Here is a 20829-nt window from a genome sequence, read left to right as displayed (position 1 = left end):
AGTGATAAGTTGTGTTATATATAATTATAGTTAGTAATTAAAAAAATAGATAGAATATTTTTAAAAAATTACAAAACACAATATCAGTTTCCAGAAAAATCGATATTGTTGCACAAAAACATCGATTTTTTCTAAAAATCAATATTTTTGTTTACTAACAACGTCGATTTTTTTTTAAAACTGATGTTGATAAGCAAAAAATAATATCGATTTTTCAGACAATCAATATTGTGTAGTTTAGTTAAACATCAATTTTAAAAATATCAATGTTAATATTGATATTTTTAACGTTGCTAATTTTGACGTTGATTAATAACCAATATTAAAAATCCTTAATAAACGATGTTAAAAGTTTTTTTTCTAATAGTATTTATCTATACGATTTTAATTTCTTCAATATATAATATATATTTCTTATCCAAAGTGGATGTTAATATTTAATTTCTTTAAATTTTTATAAGAAAAATACTATATTTTTTTAAAATGTCATGGAATTTGAGTCTAGTTGTTATCTCTTGAAAAATATTTTATTTTATTTTCTTAACCAATTTTCCAAAAATACCAATTAGTATTCATCAAGTTTCGTTCATATAGTTTTATGAAATAAGAATTTTGCAATTCACAAAAAAAAAAAATGCAATGATATCTAAAAGGATTATAACAACATTTATAAGGAACAAGAATGTAGGACAATGGTTTTTGTTTTGTAGTTATCCGGTGTTGACACTAATACAATTAACACGTGACCTGTGACATAATTAATTTTCTTTTCAATCCATACTCAACCACTACACATGTGGTAACACTGGACAATATAATCTCTATGTATCGTATGAGTTGTGTTCTTGCAACAAACATCATAATATGACACAAAATGCCTTGAGAATAAACCAATTAACAAGGACGAGGGAGAAAACTAGTTACTACGATTGGAATAAACACATATATTGAAAAATGAAACTTTTAATGCATGGATGAAACTATATAAGTGGGATTATTTACAAAAGTGGTTTAAAATTTGTTAGTCTATTTGATTTAAACTTGATGGTTGCAAACTAGAGATAGCTTAACTACATGGTTAAGAGTCTTATGTTATACCAATTCAGTTAAATTAATTTTAATATAGAAATAGAAAAAATAAAGCAACCTCCCTATTATATGAAATTCACATCGAAAAGGATGAATCGTTTTTGTAAAAAGATCTATTGATTATTTCTCAATTGGTCGTTTATTTTTTGCTACATAAAATCAAAATATAAATAAGATGGACATTTATTTATATGGTTTCTAAGATAATATTGATTTTAATTTTCCATAAAAAAAGAAAATAAGATGCAAATGTAAACACAATGGCATGCTTTATTTGCCTTAAAAAACAGAAATGTCACTTTTGTCTTTTTCAAACATGCACCACCTTACGAGATTTCCAATGTGGGAGTGGTAGAGCTGAGTGCCAATTAAAAATGTGACTTGATTTGATTTAAATATAAATATTTTTTACGGTTTGGTTTGATTTAATATTTTTTATTAATTTATTATGATAATGTAAAATCCAATAATTAAACTTACATCATTATTATATCATATTATTATTTTAAAAAAAACTATATTTATCTATTAAATTTTATTTAACATGTTTTAGTCTTACATCATTATTATACTATATTATTATTTAAAAAGAAATTATATTTATCTATTAAATTTTGTTTGACACATATTAACTGAAAAATAATTTTTTTTACTTATATTTAGCATTATTACAGATCTCATACTATAATCACAAAAACTTGAAAATAATACTGACTGCATAATGTTAAACATCCATTCAATAATGAAATCAATATAATTATAATATGTGATTTGTTTTAATTTCATTTCTTATCACTATGTAAAAATTGATCTAAATTACAAAAGTATGCCGTTTTTGAGTTTTTTAATTTGTGTTAGTTTTGTTTTGATCGGTTTTCGTTTTTTATTGGTTTCACTTTGGTTTTGAATACCGCCCATAGATTATAGCGCTGATTTGATTTATTATTTGACAAAACTTATTTTATCTTTTTAGAGAAAATAATAAATACTAATATTGTAATATAAAATCAGAAACTATCATGATAAATTTATTAATTTAAATAATATTATCTTTAAAGTCAAAATATTTTTTTATTAAGTAAAGATTATTATACTAATTTTTTTATTTCTTTATAAATTTTTTTTTCACATGTAGGACTACAGGTCATATATTTATACGCATGTCCATATATTTAAGAAATTCAATTTATCAAGCTTCCAAATTAAAGTTGTAAACTATAAATATATTCATAAATACATTTTGAAAAAACACCAAATAGTTACTGATTCAACTTGTAAATATTTTTTTACATACTTAAAATCATTTTTCATTAACCCTTAAAATTAACATGCATAAAGTATTATTATCATTATCAGATTAAAAAACACGGAGGGAAGATCCTGCTATGATTGGACCGCTTGATTGTTCGTTTTGTATCTGATATCTCGGTCTGAGTGGCAGATCCGCGCCGATGGTGTGAGCGAAAACGTTATTGGGGCAGAAATAAAAAACCATAGAATAGATAGAGGTACGTACGATTTTTTTCATCTGAATCTCCTTTTTCGTTTCTGTTGCTTTATCCGAATTTCTTCATCTCATCCTGTATATAAATAATATTACAGAAATTAGCGTATTATTTTTGTTTTCTGTTTATCCTCACACTATCATCTATCTGCTTGGATGAGCTTCTAGTCTGTTTATATAATTAATTTGCTCCATCGATTAAATTTCGTAATTAAATTATAGTATAAGGCGAGCGTTGCTGCTGGTTTTGTAGCTTCGAGCTGGCTATAGTCTAATAGAGTACGAAATGTGTGATAAATCTATTTATTGGGTTCTACTATCCAATTAATCAAATTGGGGAGAGTGTTGTTTTGTATTGACAATGGATGTGATTTTGTGAAACACTATTGTGCTGGCAACTGCAAGCATATGCAATGTTGTGTACGCTTTGGTTTGAGTCTTTTAGATCATTTGATGTTAGGTCTTTAAATTTCTCAGATTATGCTCTGGCTTGTAAAAATATGTTGAAATGTCATTAGATTGTTAAATTGGGGGATTCTTGTATGCCAAATTATGGTTGAATAAATGTGTTTCATACACAAACTGGGATTGCTTTTAGTTACTGGGGTTGGCTCGCAACAAAATATGGCTTTAGTTCTCTCTTTTTGACATTATTAGTTTACTTGGTTGATGTTGTTGTCTAACATGGTGTTTGACTTGCTTGTTCTTGATCTTAAGCTGTGTACTCTGTATAATCAATATAAGAATTGGTTCTGATATTATAAAGACAAACTTTTGAGTGCGTTTGTATGAATGTATACAGCATTAAGTTTACAAGATTAATTATGGTTAAAATTGATTTTAAAGTGAAGGGATCATGCCTGCATAATTTTATGTTATAAGCAAGTAAGCGGTTAAATTCTGTCAACGTAAGAGTTACTAAAAGTTGTTTCAACTCAATCATATAAACATTTACCTAAAATCAGATACTTAGTATTACAATGTGATTTTGAATGTTTGAATGTGAATCCAAAACGTACTGAATATAGATTGTCACTGTTATTTGACTCCATCTCATTTATCATGTATTTATTAGAGCTGCTTCTTCATTTAGTATTTTATTCTGATCTAATGCCCTTATAACTTGGTGCCAACGGAATTTTTGCTTCAGTTATTACTCCCTATAACATGTGGCAGTGATTTGGAGATGGCAGACTTACCAGGGTATCTTCATGCCTGTTTGAACACAGGGAAGCTTGCCTCCTTGGCAATTTTGGTGTCTGGAGGAATCGTCTTGCAAATTTTGGTCTGGATTGCATTTTATGTTCTTGTTTTATTAGTGCATAAATAGATGACAACTTCTTGGTAAAAATACCACTGTTTACTTACATCTGTCATCTGTGTTGTGTCAGGCATGTGCCTTGTATAATAACTGGTGGCCGATGCTGAGTGGTGAGTTAGAGCACCACTGAAATTTGAAACCAATTTCCAGTGTATATGTTTTTATTCTTTTCATTGATGAGATTTTTATGGGACAAGAACATCCTGGTAATTGTTTTCTCTTGCAGTGTTAACGTATGTGCTTCTTCCAATGCCTTTGCTGTTCTTTGCGGGGTCTGATGATTCTATATTTTCTGAATCTGATAATAGGTAAACTCTTATGCTTGAATATAATTAAAAAGTAAGATCATTCTACTTTTATCATACAACTTCTTAACTTAGTTTTATCTACATTCAAGTTAGATTTGGATTTTATCAGACAAGAAACTAAAAATATGGGGGATTAATCTTTCAACCTTTTCTTTTGTGGTCTTGTAAATGATGGAGCAGCTGGGTAAATTTTACTAAGTTCTTGACTGGAGCCTCAACTGTGGGAGGCATTGCCATTCCAAGCATATTAAAGCATGCTGGGGTTATCGGTTGGGGAGCCTTTGCAATGGAACTCTCTTCCTACTTTGTGTTTGGAATGGCCGTAATATGTTACCTTTGGATGAGTGGTGATGATGATTACAGTATCCTATGAGATGAGACTTTAGCGGGGCTTGCTTCGTCAGTGTAAAAATGGATTTACTCCTTTCATGTGCTATTATTGATTTCCTTGCTTTTGTGAGCTTCACTTCAACATATTTCTTTTCCCGTTTAAAATTTTTTGGCAGCCTCAACAAATCACAGTTAATGATTTGTTGATGCCCAATTGTAAAGGAGCTTTCAGCCAAATATACGGGAATTGTATGTAATAGATGATTTAATGTCTGTTAAGGAATGAGGCAGCTTGGTTGCGCCTTCTTATTGTGATTTTAAGATTGATTTTTCATTAAGCTATTTGATACCATTGGTGGAGTTCTTCTGTACACCAAGAAGGAAGATGGATTTTTCAAATGCTTCTAAAAAATTCAAATCTAAGAATTTCTTCTTCTTCTTCTCAAATATAAAAACTCATGAAATCTGACAAACGTGCACCTATACCAAAAAAGGTTATACTTTGCAAAAATATTCTTCTAAGATATTTTTCAAATTCATTTCTGAATGTAAATAAATTTTTAACGAACTTTTAAAAGTGATTCCATTCAAATACTGTAGTGACTTGCAGCGCTTACAAGGTCAAATTTCCAATTTATGTCGAATTATGTATTCTCCCCTACTCAAGAAATGCAAAATGAAAAAAAAGTATCACTTGCAATCGTGTTTGTGATTACAATATCAATAAAAATACAAACTTGAAGATATTTGTATTCATGTTTGCTTATCGCGTTATTTTTAAGTAAATAACTTGATTAGGTATGGGAATAAACAACTTAATAACTTGTTACAGCATGAAATACAGAAGATTAGGTATCGGGACAAGCAATTTAATTAAATATTTAAAAGCTCATCTCCAGAGAATATTTTATAAACAGTTTTCTTTTGTCAACAATAAACAGTTTAAAAATGAAAAAAAAAAACAGCTGAAATTGAGAAGAAAAAAAATGTCCCGACCATGTTCTAACAAGTTAAACATGATGTAACAAGTTAATTATTTATTTTTGATAGTGGAACGCAAACAAATGTACAGAAAGATACAACTAATCACGAACAAAGGTCATTCACTTGCTTTGCTCCCATTTTGGCCAAAAAGTTGTGTGCCAAACTTAACCAACCACACGCTACTTTATAAACTATAAACTTAACCAAACTCCTTTAATTTTTAACTTATAAATAAGTTCCGTAGACTATAAAGTTCTGGAAAATTAAGTTACTAAACCATGGCAGTAAATTACTAAACCAAAAATTAGAGAATTAACTGGTAACTTAAGTTTTGAGGCCAAAGGCATTTGGCACGAGAAATCTTTTGTTTTCAGCTAACCCATCCAATTTGTCCTCCCTTAAAAGTATAATCAGTTGTTTTTTACATCATTGATCCCAATGACACAACAGGGAAAACGGTGCAACTTAACATAACACTCCCAAGTAAACCGAAACATACCTAGTATTATTCTGTATGTGTGCGTTTCCAAAGTTGTTTGGACCCATGTGATAGGTATTTTGGGATTCTAACTCCATTGGGACTGTAGTAAAAAATGTCTAACCCAAATGAAAGGGGACGATTTATAATTCATCAACCTGATAAATAGTTACCACGAATAAATGGAACATAACAGTGACAGTCATGTAATATTGGGAGTAAAAAACCGAACAGGCGAAAAGAAAAGAGACACATAACATAACAAAAAGAAAAATGCGCTTAAACTCGAATGTTTTATAGCAAAAAAAAAAAAAAAGTAGATAAAATTGAATCCCACAAGCGGCAAAAGAGAGAAAAAAAGTTGGGTATCAGAATCAGAAGACCACGCGAAACTGGGGGGCGTTGGACTGAACGGCGGGGAGGATCTCCCAGCGGCAGGGCTCGAGGTCTTCGGAGACGGGGCAATAGCCGGCGAGCGTGACCTTGTCGTTGGAGGCGGCCACGGAGCCAAACTCGAAAATCGAGACGGTGGTGTTCGAGGGCCGGGGAACCTCCACGGCGCCGTTCATCCCTGGGGCCTCAGTGAGGGGTTTCGTTGAGTCTGCGCCGTTCGACTTTGCTTCAGGTTGGGCTTGGGTTTTATTCCCCTTTCGCCACCACAGTAAACCCATGCTTTCCTTTCCTTTCCTTTGCTTTGTTGTTGGCTAAGGTTGTGTTTGTGTTATCTGCTATGCCTCCTCCTCACTTTGCTTAGCTAGGGATTTTGAGCATTTCATTATGTAACGCAAACAAAACATATCCTTGTCTTGTGCCTCACTCAAATGACCTCATTGTCCTTTCGGTATTTTTTTTTTGTAACTACTGTTCCTTCCGTTTTAGATTATTCTAAAATATACGTTGTTTCACAGAATTAATATTACATTAAATATTTTTATCTAAGACTATTCTTATAGTAACAATAATATAATATATAAGAAAAGTAAATAAATTATTAATTACAAATAATTATGTATTAGAAAGTTATTTAGTATTTTTTAAAATTCAATAAATTAATCACATCCATAAATACTTTTATACTTATTCCAAAGCCTTAATATTGATATAATCCGAAATGGTACGTATTGTTTTAGGTATTATAATTAGATTAGAAGAGAAATACTAGTGGGTTACTCTGGAGTCTGGACATAAACTAGAGAGACAGAGACATTGAGAAGATCTCTATTTGTGTTCCGTCATGAACGAAGAACAATAGTCTCCGCTTCTCAGCTCAGCTTGTCGCTTTTCACTCCCTCAAGGAGTGAAGCCTATCGTATGGCACCGCGGGGTTCAGGACTATTGTTAGGATGGGGGATTGATGAAGATCTCTATTTGTGCTCGTTAACAGCTGGGGGATTGATGATTATGATGGTAGGTTGCGAAGAGGTGTTGTTAGGATGTACTCTGGGTTTGGTCTTATGGACTCTGCATGCAATGTGTTTGAAGGTAATCTGAAAGACTGTGATGATCTATGTTTCAATTCCATGATAAATGGTTATGTTCGGGCAGGTTAGCGGGAAAGAGCTCAAGAGTTGTTTGATATGATACCCATTCAGAACAAGGTTGTGTCGACTTGCATGATTGCTGGCTATCTTAGTGCTGGCCAAGTATTGAAGGCTTGGAATTTGTTTAATGACATGCCTGGTAGTGATAGGGATTCCATTGCATGGACTGAGATGATTTATGGGTATGTGCAGAATGATCTTATTGCCAAAGCCTTCTGCTTGTTTGTTGAGATGATGGCTCATGGTGTTTCTTCTATGAGTTCTACATATGCTGTTCTATTTGGAGCCATGGGTTCAGTTGCTTATCTCGATCAGGGGCGGCAATTACATGGTATGCAATTGAAGACGTGTATGAAGATGATTTGATTCTTGAGAACTCTCTAATTGCAATGCATGCAAAATGCGGGGAGATAGACGATGCATGTAGGATAGTCTCTAACATGACTTACCGGGACAAAATTTCTTGGAACACCATGATCATGGGCCTTTCCGATCATGGGAGGGCCAACGAAGCTTTAAAAGAGTATGAAACTATGCTTGAATTTGGAATTTACCCAGATGGCCTTACATTCCTTGGTGTCCTGACAGCATGTGCCCATGTGAGTCTTGTTGATAAAGGGTGGGAGACTGGGAGTTATTGCTTGCCATGGTTAATGCTTATGCTATTCAACCTGGTTTAGAGCATTATGTGTTAGTATTATCAATCTTTTGGACCGAGCAGGAAAGGTGAAGGATGCAGAGGAGTTTGTTACAATGTTAGTGACAGAGTTTAGATTGCAGGCAACAGTATGTATATATATATATATATATATATATATATATATACTTTCTCTGCATTCCCTGGATTTATGATTCAGAGTCCATGGGATTAATGTACATTTTGGCCATGATGGTACATCTGTCTGTGGCTGTTTTAAAATGCATGCTTTAATTAAGCACCATTCATACCAACTGAATGCGTGTGTTCCTTTGCAAGAGAACGTTCTATAATAAAGTATAAACAATATCCCACTTAGTATTGCAAATTTCATGGCCAACGTTACATTATTACTAAATACAAATAGAATAGAACCGTTTGCCTTCTGTTCCAAAGCGAGATTGATTGTGGACTAGTGTAATAATATTGCCCACTTTGAACAAAATTATTTAGGGAAGTAGGGGATTTAATATGGAACTCCTTGTTACATGTTTATATCAAGAAATTCCGTCAGTCACATCATTAATTCAAACTTAACGTGCACCAGCCTTGTCAAGTTCTTCCAAAGCTGCCCACAATTTTGAATCCTCATAATCCTTAATCAGAAAGGCAGGCTTTGCTTCCATCAGTAAATTCTCCGGGTTTCTTGTAGCTAAACCTATAACAGGCATCCCAGCTGCCACTCCAGCTTTTATCCCTGAAGCAGAATCCTATGACAGAAAAACAGACAGTGTGTCAAAAGCAGATCTAAAACAAGTTATTCTTTAGTTTGTCATCACAAAAATGCAGACCTCAAATACAAATGCATGATCCTTTGATGCCTTCAGAACTTCAAGTGCTTTCAAGTAGGGTTCTGGATGAGGTTTGGCATGTTCACATTCATCACCAATAATAACAGCATCAAAGAAATCTGTTAGACCAAGTTTTGAGATAATGAGTTCTGCATTTTTCCTTGGAGCATTGGTGACTGCAGCTCTCTTCAGACCATGGTTTTCAACCCATTTCCTCACTTTATCAAGGCCTTTCAAGGGATTCAGTTGCTCTGAAGCCAATCTGGATAGTCCATCAGGGAATTAACTGCTGAGGCTTCAAATGGACCACATGGGGGAAGGGTGGAGAGAAAGTAAAAGAAAGTGAACATGGTTTACCTCCGGAACATGGCTTCCTTATCTTCTACAAACTTTAAACCTCGTTCCAGATCACCAGGAAAGACAACCAAGGCAGTATCATCACTGTGCTTGCCAGAAAATGTCTCAACAAAGAATTCCTCTGTTATAGGAGCACCTCCATTAAAACCAAGCTGACAACCACCAAGAGGTTCTTGTTAGTTTACTAATAGCTATTGATCATGTACTTAGTGATGGTTATTTGGAAATATCACAAAAGGAATATTGCAACAGAACAACTATAATTATTTTCTAAATATTTTTGCATTAAAACTTTTCTTCGTCTAAGAAAAGGAACAGTACCTCTTGGAGCATTTCACGCAAAGCATAATAGTGGAGTGGATCAGAATCACAGAGAGTTCCATCAACATCAAAGAGCACTGCTTCGAGTGGAGCAAGACTGGTGAGAGAACTCATGCTGCTGGCACAACATGAAGGAAATGAGAGAAAAGTTTGGTTAATAATTAGAATTTGCGAGTATACTAAACTTTCTATCACAGACCATGTCCGAACTAACTATTCCAAAGCTATCTGAATGGTTTATATATTTGACATGCCCCCAGCCCTTTTGACTTAAAACATAGACAATATTTGAAAGAATGAGGATAGCAAGGATCCAATTTTAAACCACATGGTTACTAGTTAAAGAAGAAGACAGAAATGTGAAAATAAGGACAAAGAATTAGACATATCATAAACCTTTTGGGTGCAAAATCCAACCTCATCTCTTCCCTTGTTCTACATGACTTTGATCTCAACCAGAAAATAAAAATAAAAAACCAACAATTTTGCTTTAAAACAAAGAGGGAGGGGGTATTGATGCATGATGCATCCATCAAATATGGAAGGAGCATAATCTATGCTCTTGGGGAGTTGGAAAGAATTGATACGAGTGCGATATTTAACTAACGCTAAAGAGATTTCTGAATTCTAAATGATGGGTGGTGGCAACATACATAGAACGAACATACGTAATACATGATATTTTTTTGGTACAAACATACATGATAATAGGACGAAGAAGAAAACAACCATGTATTTGAAATTCGAAAACGAATCCCAGCTGCTATAAAACGAACAAAGATGCAAATGATAGAAGCACAAGCACAGACACCTTTCGACGCAATTCTGAGAAGAAGCCTTGGTGAGTGTTTTGAGATTGGTTTTGACGCAGACAAGGCGAATTTGTGGAGAAGGACAAAGTTTTACCTGCCACGAAGCGTCGTTAGGGAAGTAAGGGAATGTTAACAAGAAGCTGCTCATGGTTATACCGAAAAAAGAGAGATTTACTTCACCAGAAGAAGCATCGTACTTGTCGAATCCGCTAAAAAGAATCTCACTGGTCACTATGTGTTGTTTCAAGTTTATGAAAAGGTAGAGTTCACTTATTTTTACTTTTTTTCCTAGTTAGAGAAAAAAGTAAAAAAAAAAAAAAGGCTCAATTGTGCAAATTGGTCATCCAAGTATGGCAATTGTGCAATTTTTACCCCATCATCCTTCTCGTGTTAAATATGTAATAGGATTTTCGGATGATATGACATAACATGCTAGCTAACATTATTATGATGCTAGAGAAATCAAAATTATAATTAAGTCATATAAATATATATGTCAAATAACATATCATTGTTATGATATAATATGCTTAAGACTTAATTACTGTTTTAGTTCCTGAATTTGAAGTGTGTTTTTTTTTAGTTCTTGAATTTTGATAATTTATTTTTTGTCTTTAACTTAATAAATTGACACTATGATTATTTTTAAAATTTTGTGATAATTTTAAAATAAAAATTCAAGCATCTAAAAAATAAAAAATTAATTTATGACAGTTAAAAATCTCCATAAATTATCAATTTATTATACGAGAGACTAAAAGAATAATTCCTCAAAATTCAAAGACAAAAATAAAATAAAATTTAGAGACTAAAAAAAAACACCAAATTCATGGATAAAACAGTAATGCATATTCTGTCATCACAAGGTGGTGAAAGAAACTAACATATTTATAAGTACTAAAATTATATATTATTTTTTTAAGCATGTTGTCAGTGTGAAGTTTTGCATTTATTTTTCCTAAGGTGAGATGTGGTTACATCCTTTTCAGAACAGTTCGGTAAATTAGAAGACTAAAATAGGATAAAGGTTATTGGACCTTTGTGTGAAAAATCTAAATTATAGCCCAGCTCTTATGCATTGACCCTACAAAAAATATAAACCGTAAATTATTTGTGAGGGATTTGATTTTGTAAAGTAAAAACAATAGTACACTTGGGCACTGCAATTTCCTTGCCTTGACCATGCGGGTTCATAGATAACAATCACATTATTACAAAATACAAATAGAATATAACTATTTGCTCTAGGTTGCAAAGCAACACTAATTATGGACTAGTATTATAATGGGGGCCACCTACAACAAAATTATGCAGGCTAACCTATGAATTTAATATGAATCCCGCTATTTGTTTTTATCAGAAAATTATGTCAGTTGCACTAGTAATTCAAACTAAATGCACCAGCCTTGTCAAGTTCTTCCAAAGCAGCCCACAATTTTGGATCCTCATAATCCTTAATCAGAAAGGCAGGTTTTGCTTCCATCAATAAATTTTCCGGGTTACGAGTAGCTATACCAATAACAGGCATCCCAGCTGCAACTCCAGCTTTGATCCCTGAAACAGAATCCTATAACCAAAAAAAGAAATGCTGTGTCAAAAGCAGATCCAGAACAAATTATTCTTCAAGAAGGCATTACAAAAAATGCAGACCTCAAATACAAATGTGTGATCTTTTGATGCCTTCAGAGCTTCAAGACCTTTCAGGTAGGGGTCTGGATGAGGCTTGGCACGTTCACATTCACCACCAATAATAACAGCATCAAAGAAATCTGAGAGACCAAGTATTGAGATCATGAGTTCTGCATTTGCCCTTGGAGCATTGGTAACTGCAGCTCTCTTCAGCCCATGATTTTCAATCCATTTCCTCACTTTATCAAGGCCATTCAAAGGCTTCACTTGCTCTGCGGCCAATCTGGACGATCAGGGAAATGGATGAAGCTTCAAATTGACCACATGGGGGAAGGGTGGAGAGATAGAAAGTGAAAGAAAGTAAGCATTGTTTACCTCCGGAACATGGCTTCCTTATCATCAACAAACTTTAAACCTCGTTCCAGATCACCAGGAAAGAGAACCGAGGCTATATCATCATTGTGTTTGCCAGCAACAGTCTCAATAAAAAATTCCTCTGTTATAGGAACACCTTCATTAAAACCAATCTGACACCAACAGAAACTACTATTAGTTTTTTAATAGCTGTTGATCATGTGCTTAGTTGTGGTAAATTGGTGATTTATAAATACTATAAAAGGAATATTGCAACAAAAAAATGTATTTATTTTTCAATATGTTGCGTTAAAACTTTCCTACTAAGAAAAGACACACTACCTCTAGAAGCATTTCGCGGAAGGCATAGTAATGGAGTGGATCAGAATCACAAAGAGTTCCATCTATATCAAAGAGCACTGCTTCAAGTGGAGCAAGTCTAGTGAGAGAACTCTGGCTGCTGACACAACAAAAAAGTAATGAGTGACAAGTACAAGCTGTACAGCAAATGATAAAGTAAGATATGCCTATATACTAAAATTTCTATCACGAAGCACATCAAGAACAAAGTAGCCAACTATACCAAAAGCATAAGCCATTGCATACATGGTTTATATATCTAAGTAACGTGTCCCTGCAAGAGTCCTTTTGATTTAAAACATAGATAATACACAGAAGTACCTTCCCTTATCCTGAAATTTAACTTCTATTTATAAGAATGAAGATAACAAGGATCGATTTCTGGACTAAGATGTCATTGTAGAGGCTTAAATACCTTGCCATAAGCTAACTGTTTTAAAATCATAAACTGTTGGGCGAAGGCACATAACAGTTTTTATGTCTAACAATGCAAACCATATCGCATGCATATGTATGCCAGCCCCTCTGCGGCTAATCAGTTAAACAAGAAGCCAGTAATTGTGAGAATTATGACAAAGAATTTGACGTATCACACACGATGCATTATTCCCTAGTTTGCCAGATCCTAACATCAATGAACTTTTTGCGCCTACCATGCAGGGAATTGGGGCAGTGAAGTACCTTAGCACCACTTAATATTATAAGAGAATCTTAGCTAATAGTTGCCACTTACCACCTACGGTATATGATAAATCCAAGATTCATGCTTTTTTCCTTATTTTTTTTTAGGTTTTTTCTTGAGGTTCAAAATTATGAACAATCGTAAAAAAGGGCTCTTGTTTTAATTTCCAAGACGAGAAAAAGGGGGTAAATCAAACAGGATATACCTAATTTTTGGGTGCAAAATCCAACCTCCTCCTCCTCTCCCCTTTGTTCTATTATATGATATTGATCTAAACTAGAAAAAATGAATCACAAATCCATCCATTCACCAAGAAAGGATTGATCCATGTGCATGTGAAATACTATTACAACAGAACAAACCTGAAGAATATATGGAAAGTACAACTATGAATAACAATTACTCATGACAGAATGATAAGTGATTCAATAAACAAAAAGGTTTCTGACACACAAGGACATAGAAAATGGGGAACTTTTAGCAATCATCGCACACATACGTGTAAAGGAAACACAAAACACAACACAATGTCCTTGAAAATTTGAAATTGCTCTGGGTATTGCAATAAAATAAAAATGAATACATACCTAGAGACGCAATTCTCAGAAGAAACCGTCATTGTTAGTGAAACTGAAAGATGTGGTGTGTACAGAGAGAGAGAGAGAGAAAGAACAGAGGAAACGGAGAAAGGGAAGAGTCAGTTGAGCATGTTAATGTTAATGTAATGGAATCTGCCAAAAAAGCATAAAGAAAGTACATGGCGGATATGCCATGTGCTCCACCTTAACGAATAAAAATTGTAAGAGTTAATAAAAACAATTAAAACTAAATCAGTAAAAGAAAACTATTAACTTATAAGGATGCAAACCTTATTATTGGAATCAAATTTAAAATTAAAATTAAAATATAAAACTGATATTAGAAAATTGAGAAAATAATCCAGTTTTATTCAATTATAAATTCACATAAGCTTGTTAACGTTTTTAAAAAATAACTTATGTACTTTATATCATCTAATTATAAATTATTATATATAATATGTTTATTAAATTTTATAATAATTATTTTAAAATTTATATCGTTTATTTTTATTGCTTAATAATATATATGTTTTTACGTCGAAAGTACATAAAAATTAAATCCAAATGATTAATTTTTTTAAGAGAATTGTCAAGAAGTCATTTGAAAAAGAAAATAATAAGTTAAACCTTTTATAATAAAAAAATTGTCAAGAAGTCATTTGAAAAAGAAAATAATATACATAATATTACAAATAACTATATATGTCAAGTGGTATACATATAAAATAAATAAGTATTAGTACAAGTTTTGCATCTTGGTTGGATTTCAAAACATAAACAATAAAGATTGATTTGATTTGATTCAATAAAAAGCATGTTAATTTATTTCTCAATTTTTTTAAAATATATCAATTTAGTCCTTCATCGATAGGGTCGACGCCGTTAATATTATGAATTTCAATTATTGTCTTTTAAAAATCACTAGATTTATTATTATTTTTAACATAGACAAATAACAAATAATTACTTTTGCTTGAACTTTAGCCCGTTCCGTGTAAAACAAAAGTAGAAAGAAAGAAAGAAAAAGAATCAAAACGCAAGCCGAAGCAAAGCCCGTTTTAGGAGTTCCGTGCAATGATTTGGTATCAATGGTATGGACTCGTTAGGGTTAAATCCGCATGGAAATGGGATAGGCCAGTTTTCCAGTGGGCAGCCACAGCCCTAACCATAAGAACTTGAACTATGCATAATGCAAGTCGAATTATTCTGACTGCTTAAATTGATCCATGACCAAAAAACAATAATAATAATCTTAAATTGATCATAGGTCCAATTCCAAAGCCTCAAAGTGGATTCCATGTCATGGTCGATGTGGATCAAGAAATTTCTCATTCCAATCTTTTTAAACGTCGAGATGCTTAAATGTTTGTGTATATATATATATTATAGGAAGGCTTTCTTCGTACACTGGGAATAGCTAGAATTATTTTTTTTGGGTGCAACTAACTAAAATGTATATATATTAGATAATAATTAAATGTTATCCCAGTGTATGAAAATCAATTCATAACAGAAAAATTAACGGAACCAAGCAAATTACAAGGTGCTATATAGAAACATGGAGAGGAACCTCAGCAATGTCGTTTTCTTGTCCTTCCAAGGGAGTCTCCTCCTCCTCCTCCTCCTTCTGCATTCTGTCCCCCTAGCTATGATATGGAGAGGAGTTAAATCCTATGATATGTACCTTGAAGCAAATTACCTAAATTTGATATTATTGATCATGCTCTTTCAACATTATGTGATGGCTTCATGGCCAAGTGGGAACACTAGAAGATGCCTACATGAAGGGTAGAGTTATTATATCAAAGTGCAGAAGGGCCTAACTTTTCTCCTATTATTACATATATTCTCAAATTCTGAACAATTGAGTCTTTGGTTTTTACCTAGCTGTTAGGTGTTCAAAGGTCAACTGGCTCTCACATTCAAACGACTCTAGCTTTGACTAATGCCATTTGAATAGCATTAGAGTTGTTTAAAGTATTTTCCTCTCAAATTTAAAAATAAGCCACCAGAAAGCTTATCTGCTTAGGGGAATTGAGTCCATACCAGGATTTCACCTATGTGGAAATATCATTTCTATTTTGTCAACTAAAAATATCAATAGATCATATAAAAAAACAGAAAGTATTGCAGTTTAGAAAGGTCAGAAAGTGGTTTTTAGCATCATATACTCAAGTATGTGTCTTGGTAGTCTAATTAAGCGGGTAGCTGAGAAACAATTACATTTCTCATTCAGATTTCAGCATGTGAATATTTTCTTGTTTTTGTAATGCTTGTCAAAGTTGGTAAATTGACCAAATTCTCTATAAATAGTAGAAATGTGATTCGTTCCATGCATCACCTAAGTGTCCTTACTCACCATATATCTTCCCCTTTTACACATATGGCGCTTTATCTTTTCTGTCGTCTTTTTGCTATCACCTTAATTTTCATGCAAACTCTGGCGGATACTTCATGCACTGATTGTTTCATTCATTCTCGGGCAGCATATTATCCAAATTCTGAAGAACACGGAACGGATGGTAAGAAGTTAAACTGATAAGACGATATTGAAAAAAGTAAACTAATTAAAACTGTTGTCTCAATTTTCTTGTTGAATTCATTGCAGTAGGTGCATGTGGGTTTGGTTCCTTTGGGGCTACAGTCAATGGTGGAGATGTCTCAGCTGCATCTTCTCTTTATCGAAATGGTGTTGGCTGTGGTGCCTGTTACCAGGTGAGTACTCAACTGCTTATTAAGCTAGCTACTACCATTACTACATTACGTTTGAAGAGAATTAATTCTATAAAATATTTATGTTGTGCCTAGCCATGCATTGTGGTCATAAGCCGTAAACTTATATGCAAGTTAATTTTCATGAGAAGGAAACCATTTGAACCTCCCCCGTAATTAGTCCCACATCGTATAATATTAGAAAAAGTTTACTCTTTATAAACATTATTCAGCCACAGATAGATGTGTTCGTGAAAAGGAGAGATGGTTGGCATCTCCCCTGACAGGGATGGGAACAGCCTTCGGGCTTTCCTGTTAACACATCCGGTTAAGGCTACCCACCTATTGGTGGATCTCTAACCCAATTTTTTTTCTAACCCCACCATGTTTTAGCCCACTCCTTTAAACAGATTTGTTCTCATTGGCTGAAATTTTTTGATATTTCTCGAAAGAGTTTGAAACTGATATTATCTCGCTACGTTGTACTATGGAATTTGATCAATAATCAATAGGTGAGGTGTACCAACAGTGCCTATTGCTCAGAAAATGGTGTAAATGCAGTTATAACCGACCAAGGTTCAAGTGATAACACTGATTTCATTCTTAGCAAACATGCCTTTAGCCGGATGGCTCAAACCACTGATGCAGCTGCTTCTCTATTAGCCCTTGGTGTGGTTGATATTGAATATAGACGGTAACATAAAAAAAACTCTCATCATATAACAATAAGGTGTTACATGCAATATTTGCCTTTTTTTTTTTTTTACTTAACTGAGGCTTTTATCTTTCTATCTCTCTCCAGTGTTGCATGCAGCTTCCCAGATAAAAACATAACAATCAAGATAGATGAGAGCAGCAACAACCCTTATTACTTGGCTTTTGTCATTTGGTATCAACAAGGAAGGAGAGACATAACTGCTGTGCAGCTCTGTGAGGTACTATCCGACAATTAACTCCTTTGTCTTGTGATAACTAAGTCGCAATTTTGTTTAATCTTTACACCAAATTAACTCAATTCTTTAATAAGATAACTTTCGTAAGGACATGTGTAAAACGTGAATACTAAATATAATTTACTAAATCATATTTTCAACTAAATAACATTTGCTTGCTATATTGAAATCACAAGAGATCAATCGATTACCCAACTTTTTTTTTATCAAATTATAGGAAACTATCCCTTTCTTTTATTCATTACAAGTACAAATTCTCAATTGAATTATAGTACTATTAGTTGGGGGAAAACATTGAAGACAATCAACCCCTTTCAGGTAGGGAAACAGTGCTAGTGACATGCAATGACAATTAATGACTGTAATCTCTTTACTGTGTGCAGACTCAAAACTTTGTGTGCAAGTTACTGGATAGGAGCCATGGAGCGGTGTGGACTACTACCTCTCCACCAAGAGGACCTTTGTCTTTAAGGATGTTGTTTAGTGATGAAGAAGAGGAAGAAGAAACATGGCTTGTTCCTGTTAATAACATACCCGGAGACTGGAAGGCTGGTGAAACATACGATTCAGGGATACAAGTGAACCAATAGAGAATTTAACAGCAAAACAAATTCATTAATATGGCATACTATTTATGATTTTATTTTTCTCCCAATAAGTAGTGATGGCATACTATGCATGTCACCCAATTCCATTGTATTGAATGCTTCATTTTTACATCTCTAATCATACAAACTTAATAAAAATGTTGAAACACTTGACAGATCACTTGTTTTTACTCCATGTAGCATTCATTTGTCGATACTGAGCCAACTAGACTCGTCATATATATTATTAATAATAACTCAGAAGCTAGACCAGAGGGAAATGCCGTCATTGCTTCAATGCATCTCAGTATGAAAACCAACAGAAACAAAATGAGTATTAATATCTTGAGATCAGAGTTAACCTCTGCAAAGATAACTAGTTAAAAATTAATGAGACAACGAATTTTATTTTTAAAATCTATGCAACATTCTTAGAACACTGATTAGGACTTAGGAGAATGAAGCATTTTCCAAGTTCACCAAGTCAGGAAACAACTTAAGCTTTTAGGAGAGTTCTTTGACATGGTATCAGAACTGCTCAGGAGCTCCATCTTTTTCCACCCCATTGATCTAAATAAAGTTGAATTGGGCAGGCATGTTAGAGATATAAATTAGCTAGGCATTCATGGGCCTCTACCTACAACCTTAAGCTTTGCTCATTGACAAAAAGGTCAATTTTCCATCCACTTAGATACCATAATTGAAATTATTGTCTCCCTAAAATTCTCAATTCACTTCCCTTTCGGTCCTGTTTCACCAAAGAACACCAGCTTGTACTTTTCAAGAGCGGACACTGGCGCCATTTTCACTGATCACCAGCTTGTACTACAAATAAATTTCTTTTTTCTGTGTGTAGATTTAAAATAAGATGAATAACATTAACTTCATGTACATCAATTTAATAATACAAAAAGTATGTTTAATCAATTAACGAGTACACATATATGGTGGCAGTCTTAGTTAATCCAAAAACACTAGGCAATTTCTTTTCATATCTTCACACTGTACATATATACTACTGGAAAACTCATAAGTAGTTTGCCAGATATTTGCTCAACATTTATTTTACTTTTTTGTGAATCCCTCTTCAGTCTTCATGCTGTTTGTCACAGTTTCTACAGAAAGTCGAGAAGGAAAAGCAATGAATAATGCTTTCTTTTTTCAGTACATAACAAACCAAACCCTTCAAATATTTCTTCTTTTTTGGTACAGATTACTAATGTCTTTCACCCGAGACAATCCTAATCGTGTCAGGTAAGACAAAATGCAGCTATAAACATATGACTCAAATTTGAGACATCTGTTGCTGAAAAAATTCCATGCTAGTTTATCCACGCTCGACGGTTTCAATGATTTCTTTGGTAGTTTACCCAAACAGCTGGAATCCCTGTGACAACTCCAGAGGAGCCATCACCGGCCACCGGCACCCCGGTTACCGCAGACAATGACATAGAATTCAAATTACAAGAAGAATGTTCTGCCACTTTCACCCTCACCGAAATGTTTATAACCCCATTTCTCCTAACTTTACCGTCCCACAACCTATAGCTCAAGAAATGCAATTGATTTTCGGGCATATAGCCTCCAATGAAATCAGAAACCGGTATTTGTGCCACGCCAACACTGTTAGACCCTGATGAAGACGTTTTGCACTTCACTTCAACGGTTATGAACCTTGCATGCAATGGCACGTCCATCACAACTTTCTCATTCCACGAAGGGTAACTTCCACCCTCTAAATCCACTTTCGTGGCAGCACTTGTGTCATCGCTACTAGCGTCGGATTGAACCGTCACAAATGTACTCCCTCTAATGGATTTTCTATTCATTTGGAGGTTTTCTGCTGACAGAATCGTCATCTCTACAGTTCTTGACATCGTAATATGTTAGTATATATGTATGTATAAGGTAAGACGTGTGGGAATGTTGGAGTTTGAATTTTGAAATGTTTGAGTTGAGATTTGAGGAAGAGAGAGAGAGTTAAATACGTGAGTTTTTGAGAAACATGAGAGAAAGAAGAGAGAAAGAAAGAGGTTGCTTCTGTTTAATGTTGAAGTACTTTCTCGTGTCTTTGAATATGAGCCGTTATGAGTTATTACGACAACATATGGCGCGTGTTTTGGAAGGTTGACGGAGTAAGGATGTTTTTACGAGGCGAACGTTAGAAAAAAAAAAAAAAAAGAAGTCTGTGGCCGTTAACTTCACGGCAGGATCTACGAGGAAGTTTCAACCCTGTTGGGAGGAAGTTTCAACTTTCTATAGTTGCCGGAAATTTATAGTCTATAATATATTAATTAATTAATTAATAATTATTATACTGCACCTCGAGGTCGAAGGTTCCTTTATTCTTTATTTAGTATATTTAGCTTAAGAATAAAGAAAAATTCTAAGGAAAAGAGGTAGGTATCCTAACGGCTAAGACTTGATTGCAATTTATT

At 33.7% G+C, this 20829-nt stretch overlaps 6 protein-coding genes and 1 non-coding gene across 19 annotated transcripts; 3 read left to right on the top strand and 4 right to left on the bottom strand.

Annotated features, from left to right (window-relative positions):
* Positions 1-2476: 2476 nt before the first annotated feature.
* LOC100306202 (uncharacterized) lies at positions 2477-4831 on the top strand. The gene is given in 5 exon segments (NM_001248419.2): positions 2477-2597; positions 3744-3878; positions 3985-4024; positions 4141-4222; positions 4403-4831. Coding segments are annotated over 4 exon segments (414 nt in total). The 5' UTR covers positions 2477-2597; positions 3744-3779; the 3' UTR covers positions 4596-4831.
* A 1303-nt stretch (positions 4832-6134) lies between these two features.
* On the bottom strand, positions 6135-6927 carry LOC100808080 (uncharacterized). Its single transcript, XM_003539100.4, has one exon. It carries the CDS (start codon positions 6683-6685, stop codon positions 6389-6391), a length of 297 nt encoding a protein of 98 aa, XP_003539148.1. The 5' UTR covers positions 6686-6927; the 3' UTR covers positions 6135-6388.
* A 1618-nt stretch (positions 6928-8545) lies between these two features.
* LOC100805421 (haloacid dehalogenase-like hydrolase domain-containing protein Sgpp) lies at positions 8546-10773 on the bottom strand. 12 transcript variants are annotated; one of them, XM_006590538.4, is made up of 6 exons: positions 10709-10773; positions 10533-10627; positions 9722-9839; positions 9401-9552; positions 9044-9305; positions 8546-8962 (listed from the first exon to the last, which is right to left on the bottom strand). In XM_006590538.4, the coding sequence occupies exons 3-6, from the start codon at positions 9833-9835 to the stop codon at positions 8786-8788; spliced, it is 705 nt and encodes a 234-aa protein (XP_006590601.1). In that variant the 5' UTR covers positions 9836-9839; positions 10533-10627; positions 10709-10773; the 3' UTR covers positions 8546-8785. The 12 variants fall into 12 exon arrangements, with proteins under 12 accessions (XP_006590601.1, XP_014619302.1, XP_003539144.1 ...); XM_014763816.3 differs by having other exon boundaries at positions 9722-9836; positions 10714-10773; XM_003539096.3 differs by having other exon boundaries at positions 9722-9836; positions 10709-10754.
* An 838-nt stretch (positions 10774-11611) lies between these two features.
* On the bottom strand, positions 11612-14353 carry LOC100802762 (phosphatase YqaB-like). Of its 2 annotated transcripts, none has more exons than NM_001255770.3 (5): positions 14146-14353; positions 12859-12973; positions 12538-12689; positions 12184-12445; positions 11612-12100 (listed from the first exon to the last, which is right to left on the bottom strand). In NM_001255770.3, the coding sequence occupies exons 1-5, from the start codon at positions 14175-14177 to the stop codon at positions 11912-11914; spliced, it is 750 nt and encodes a 249-aa protein (NP_001242699.2). In that variant the 5' UTR covers positions 14178-14353; the 3' UTR covers positions 11612-11911. The 2 variants fall into 2 exon arrangements, with proteins under 2 accessions (NP_001242699.2, XP_006590329.1); XM_006590266.4 differs by having other exon boundaries at positions 11632-12100; positions 12859-12976; positions 14146-14333.
* A 2084-nt stretch (positions 14354-16437) lies between these two features.
* LOC100783848 (expansin-like B1) lies at positions 16438-19143 on the top strand. Its single transcript, XM_003538719.4, has 5 exons — positions 16438-16661; positions 16748-16854; positions 17364-17545; positions 17654-17786; positions 18188-19143. Exons 1-5 carry the CDS (start codon positions 16472-16474, stop codon positions 18392-18394), a joined length of 819 nt encoding a protein of 272 aa, XP_003538767.2. The 5' UTR covers positions 16438-16471; the 3' UTR covers positions 18395-19143.
* On the top strand, positions 17097-17223 carry LOC112998422 (U6atac minor spliceosomal RNA). Its single transcript, XR_003263523.1, has one exon. It is a non-coding gene; the product is annotated as a U6atac minor spliceosomal RNA (small nuclear RNA).
* Positions 19144-19320: 177 nt separating the features above from the next.
* LOC100527030 (C2 domain-containing protein) lies at positions 19321-20334 on the bottom strand. The gene has a single exon (NM_001250639.2). It carries the CDS (start codon positions 20266-20268, stop codon positions 19738-19740), a length of 531 nt encoding a protein of 176 aa, NP_001237568.2. The 5' UTR covers positions 20269-20334; the 3' UTR covers positions 19321-19737.
* Positions 20335-20829: the final 495 nt, after the last annotated feature.

This window comes from Glycine max, chromosome 11, assembly GCF_000004515.6.
Source record: "Glycine max cultivar Williams 82 chromosome 11, Glycine_max_v4.0, whole genome shotgun sequence".
Lineage (NCBI taxonomy): Eukaryota > Viridiplantae > Streptophyta > Magnoliopsida > Fabales > Fabaceae > Glycine > Glycine max.
This window is presented reverse-complemented; position numbering and strand designations above follow the sequence as displayed.

What these genes read in the sequence shown, in the direction of transcription:
- LOC100808080 (XM_003539100.4), bottom strand. Translation starts at nt 6,685, where the DNA reads ATGGGTTTACTGTGGTGGCGAAAGGGGAATAAAACCCAAGCCCAACCT.
- LOC100805421 (XM_006590534.2), bottom strand. Translation starts at nt 10,681, where the DNA reads ATGAGCAGCTTCTTGTTAACATTCCCTTACTTCCCTAACGACGCTTCG. An exon ending in TGCGTGAAATGCTCCAAGAG is followed by an intron (nt 9,553 to 9,721) that starts GTACTGTTCCTT and finishes GGTGGTTGTCAG; the next exon opens with CTTGGTTTTAATGGAGGTGC. An exon ending in AAGGAAGCCATGTTCCGGAG is followed by an intron (nt 9,306 to 9,400) that starts GTAAACCATGTT and finishes TGGACTATCCAG; the next exon opens with ATTGGCTTCAGAGCAACTGA.
- LOC100802762 (XM_006590266.4), bottom strand. Translation starts at nt 14,177, where the DNA reads ATGACGGTTTCTTCTGAGAATTGCGTCTCTAG. An exon ending in AAGGAAGCCATGTTCCGGAG is followed by an intron (nt 12,446 to 12,537) that starts GTAAACAATGCT and finishes CTGATCGTCCAG; the next exon opens with ATTGGCCGCAGAGCAAGTGA. An exon ending in ATCACACATTTGTATTTGAG is followed by an intron (nt 12,101 to 12,183) that starts GTCTGCATTTTT and finishes TTTTGGTTATAG; the next exon opens with GATTCTGTTTCAGGGATCAA.
- LOC100783848 (XM_003538719.4), top strand. Translation starts at nt 16,472, where the DNA reads ATGCATCACCTAAGTGTCCTTACTCACCATATATCTTCCCCTTTTACA. An exon ending in TGAAGAACACGGAACGGATG is followed by an intron (nt 16,662 to 16,747) that starts GTAAGAAGTTAA and finishes AATTCATTGCAG; the next exon opens with TAGGTGCATGTGGGTTTGGT. An exon ending in CTGCTGTGCAGCTCTGTGAG is followed by an intron (nt 17,787 to 18,187) that starts GTACTATCCGAC and finishes TACTGTGTGCAG; the next exon opens with ACTCAAAACTTTGTGTGCAA.
- LOC100527030 (NM_001250639.2), bottom strand. Translation starts at nt 20,268, where the DNA reads ATGTCAAGAACTGTAGAGATGACGATTCTGTCAGCAGAAAACCTCCAA.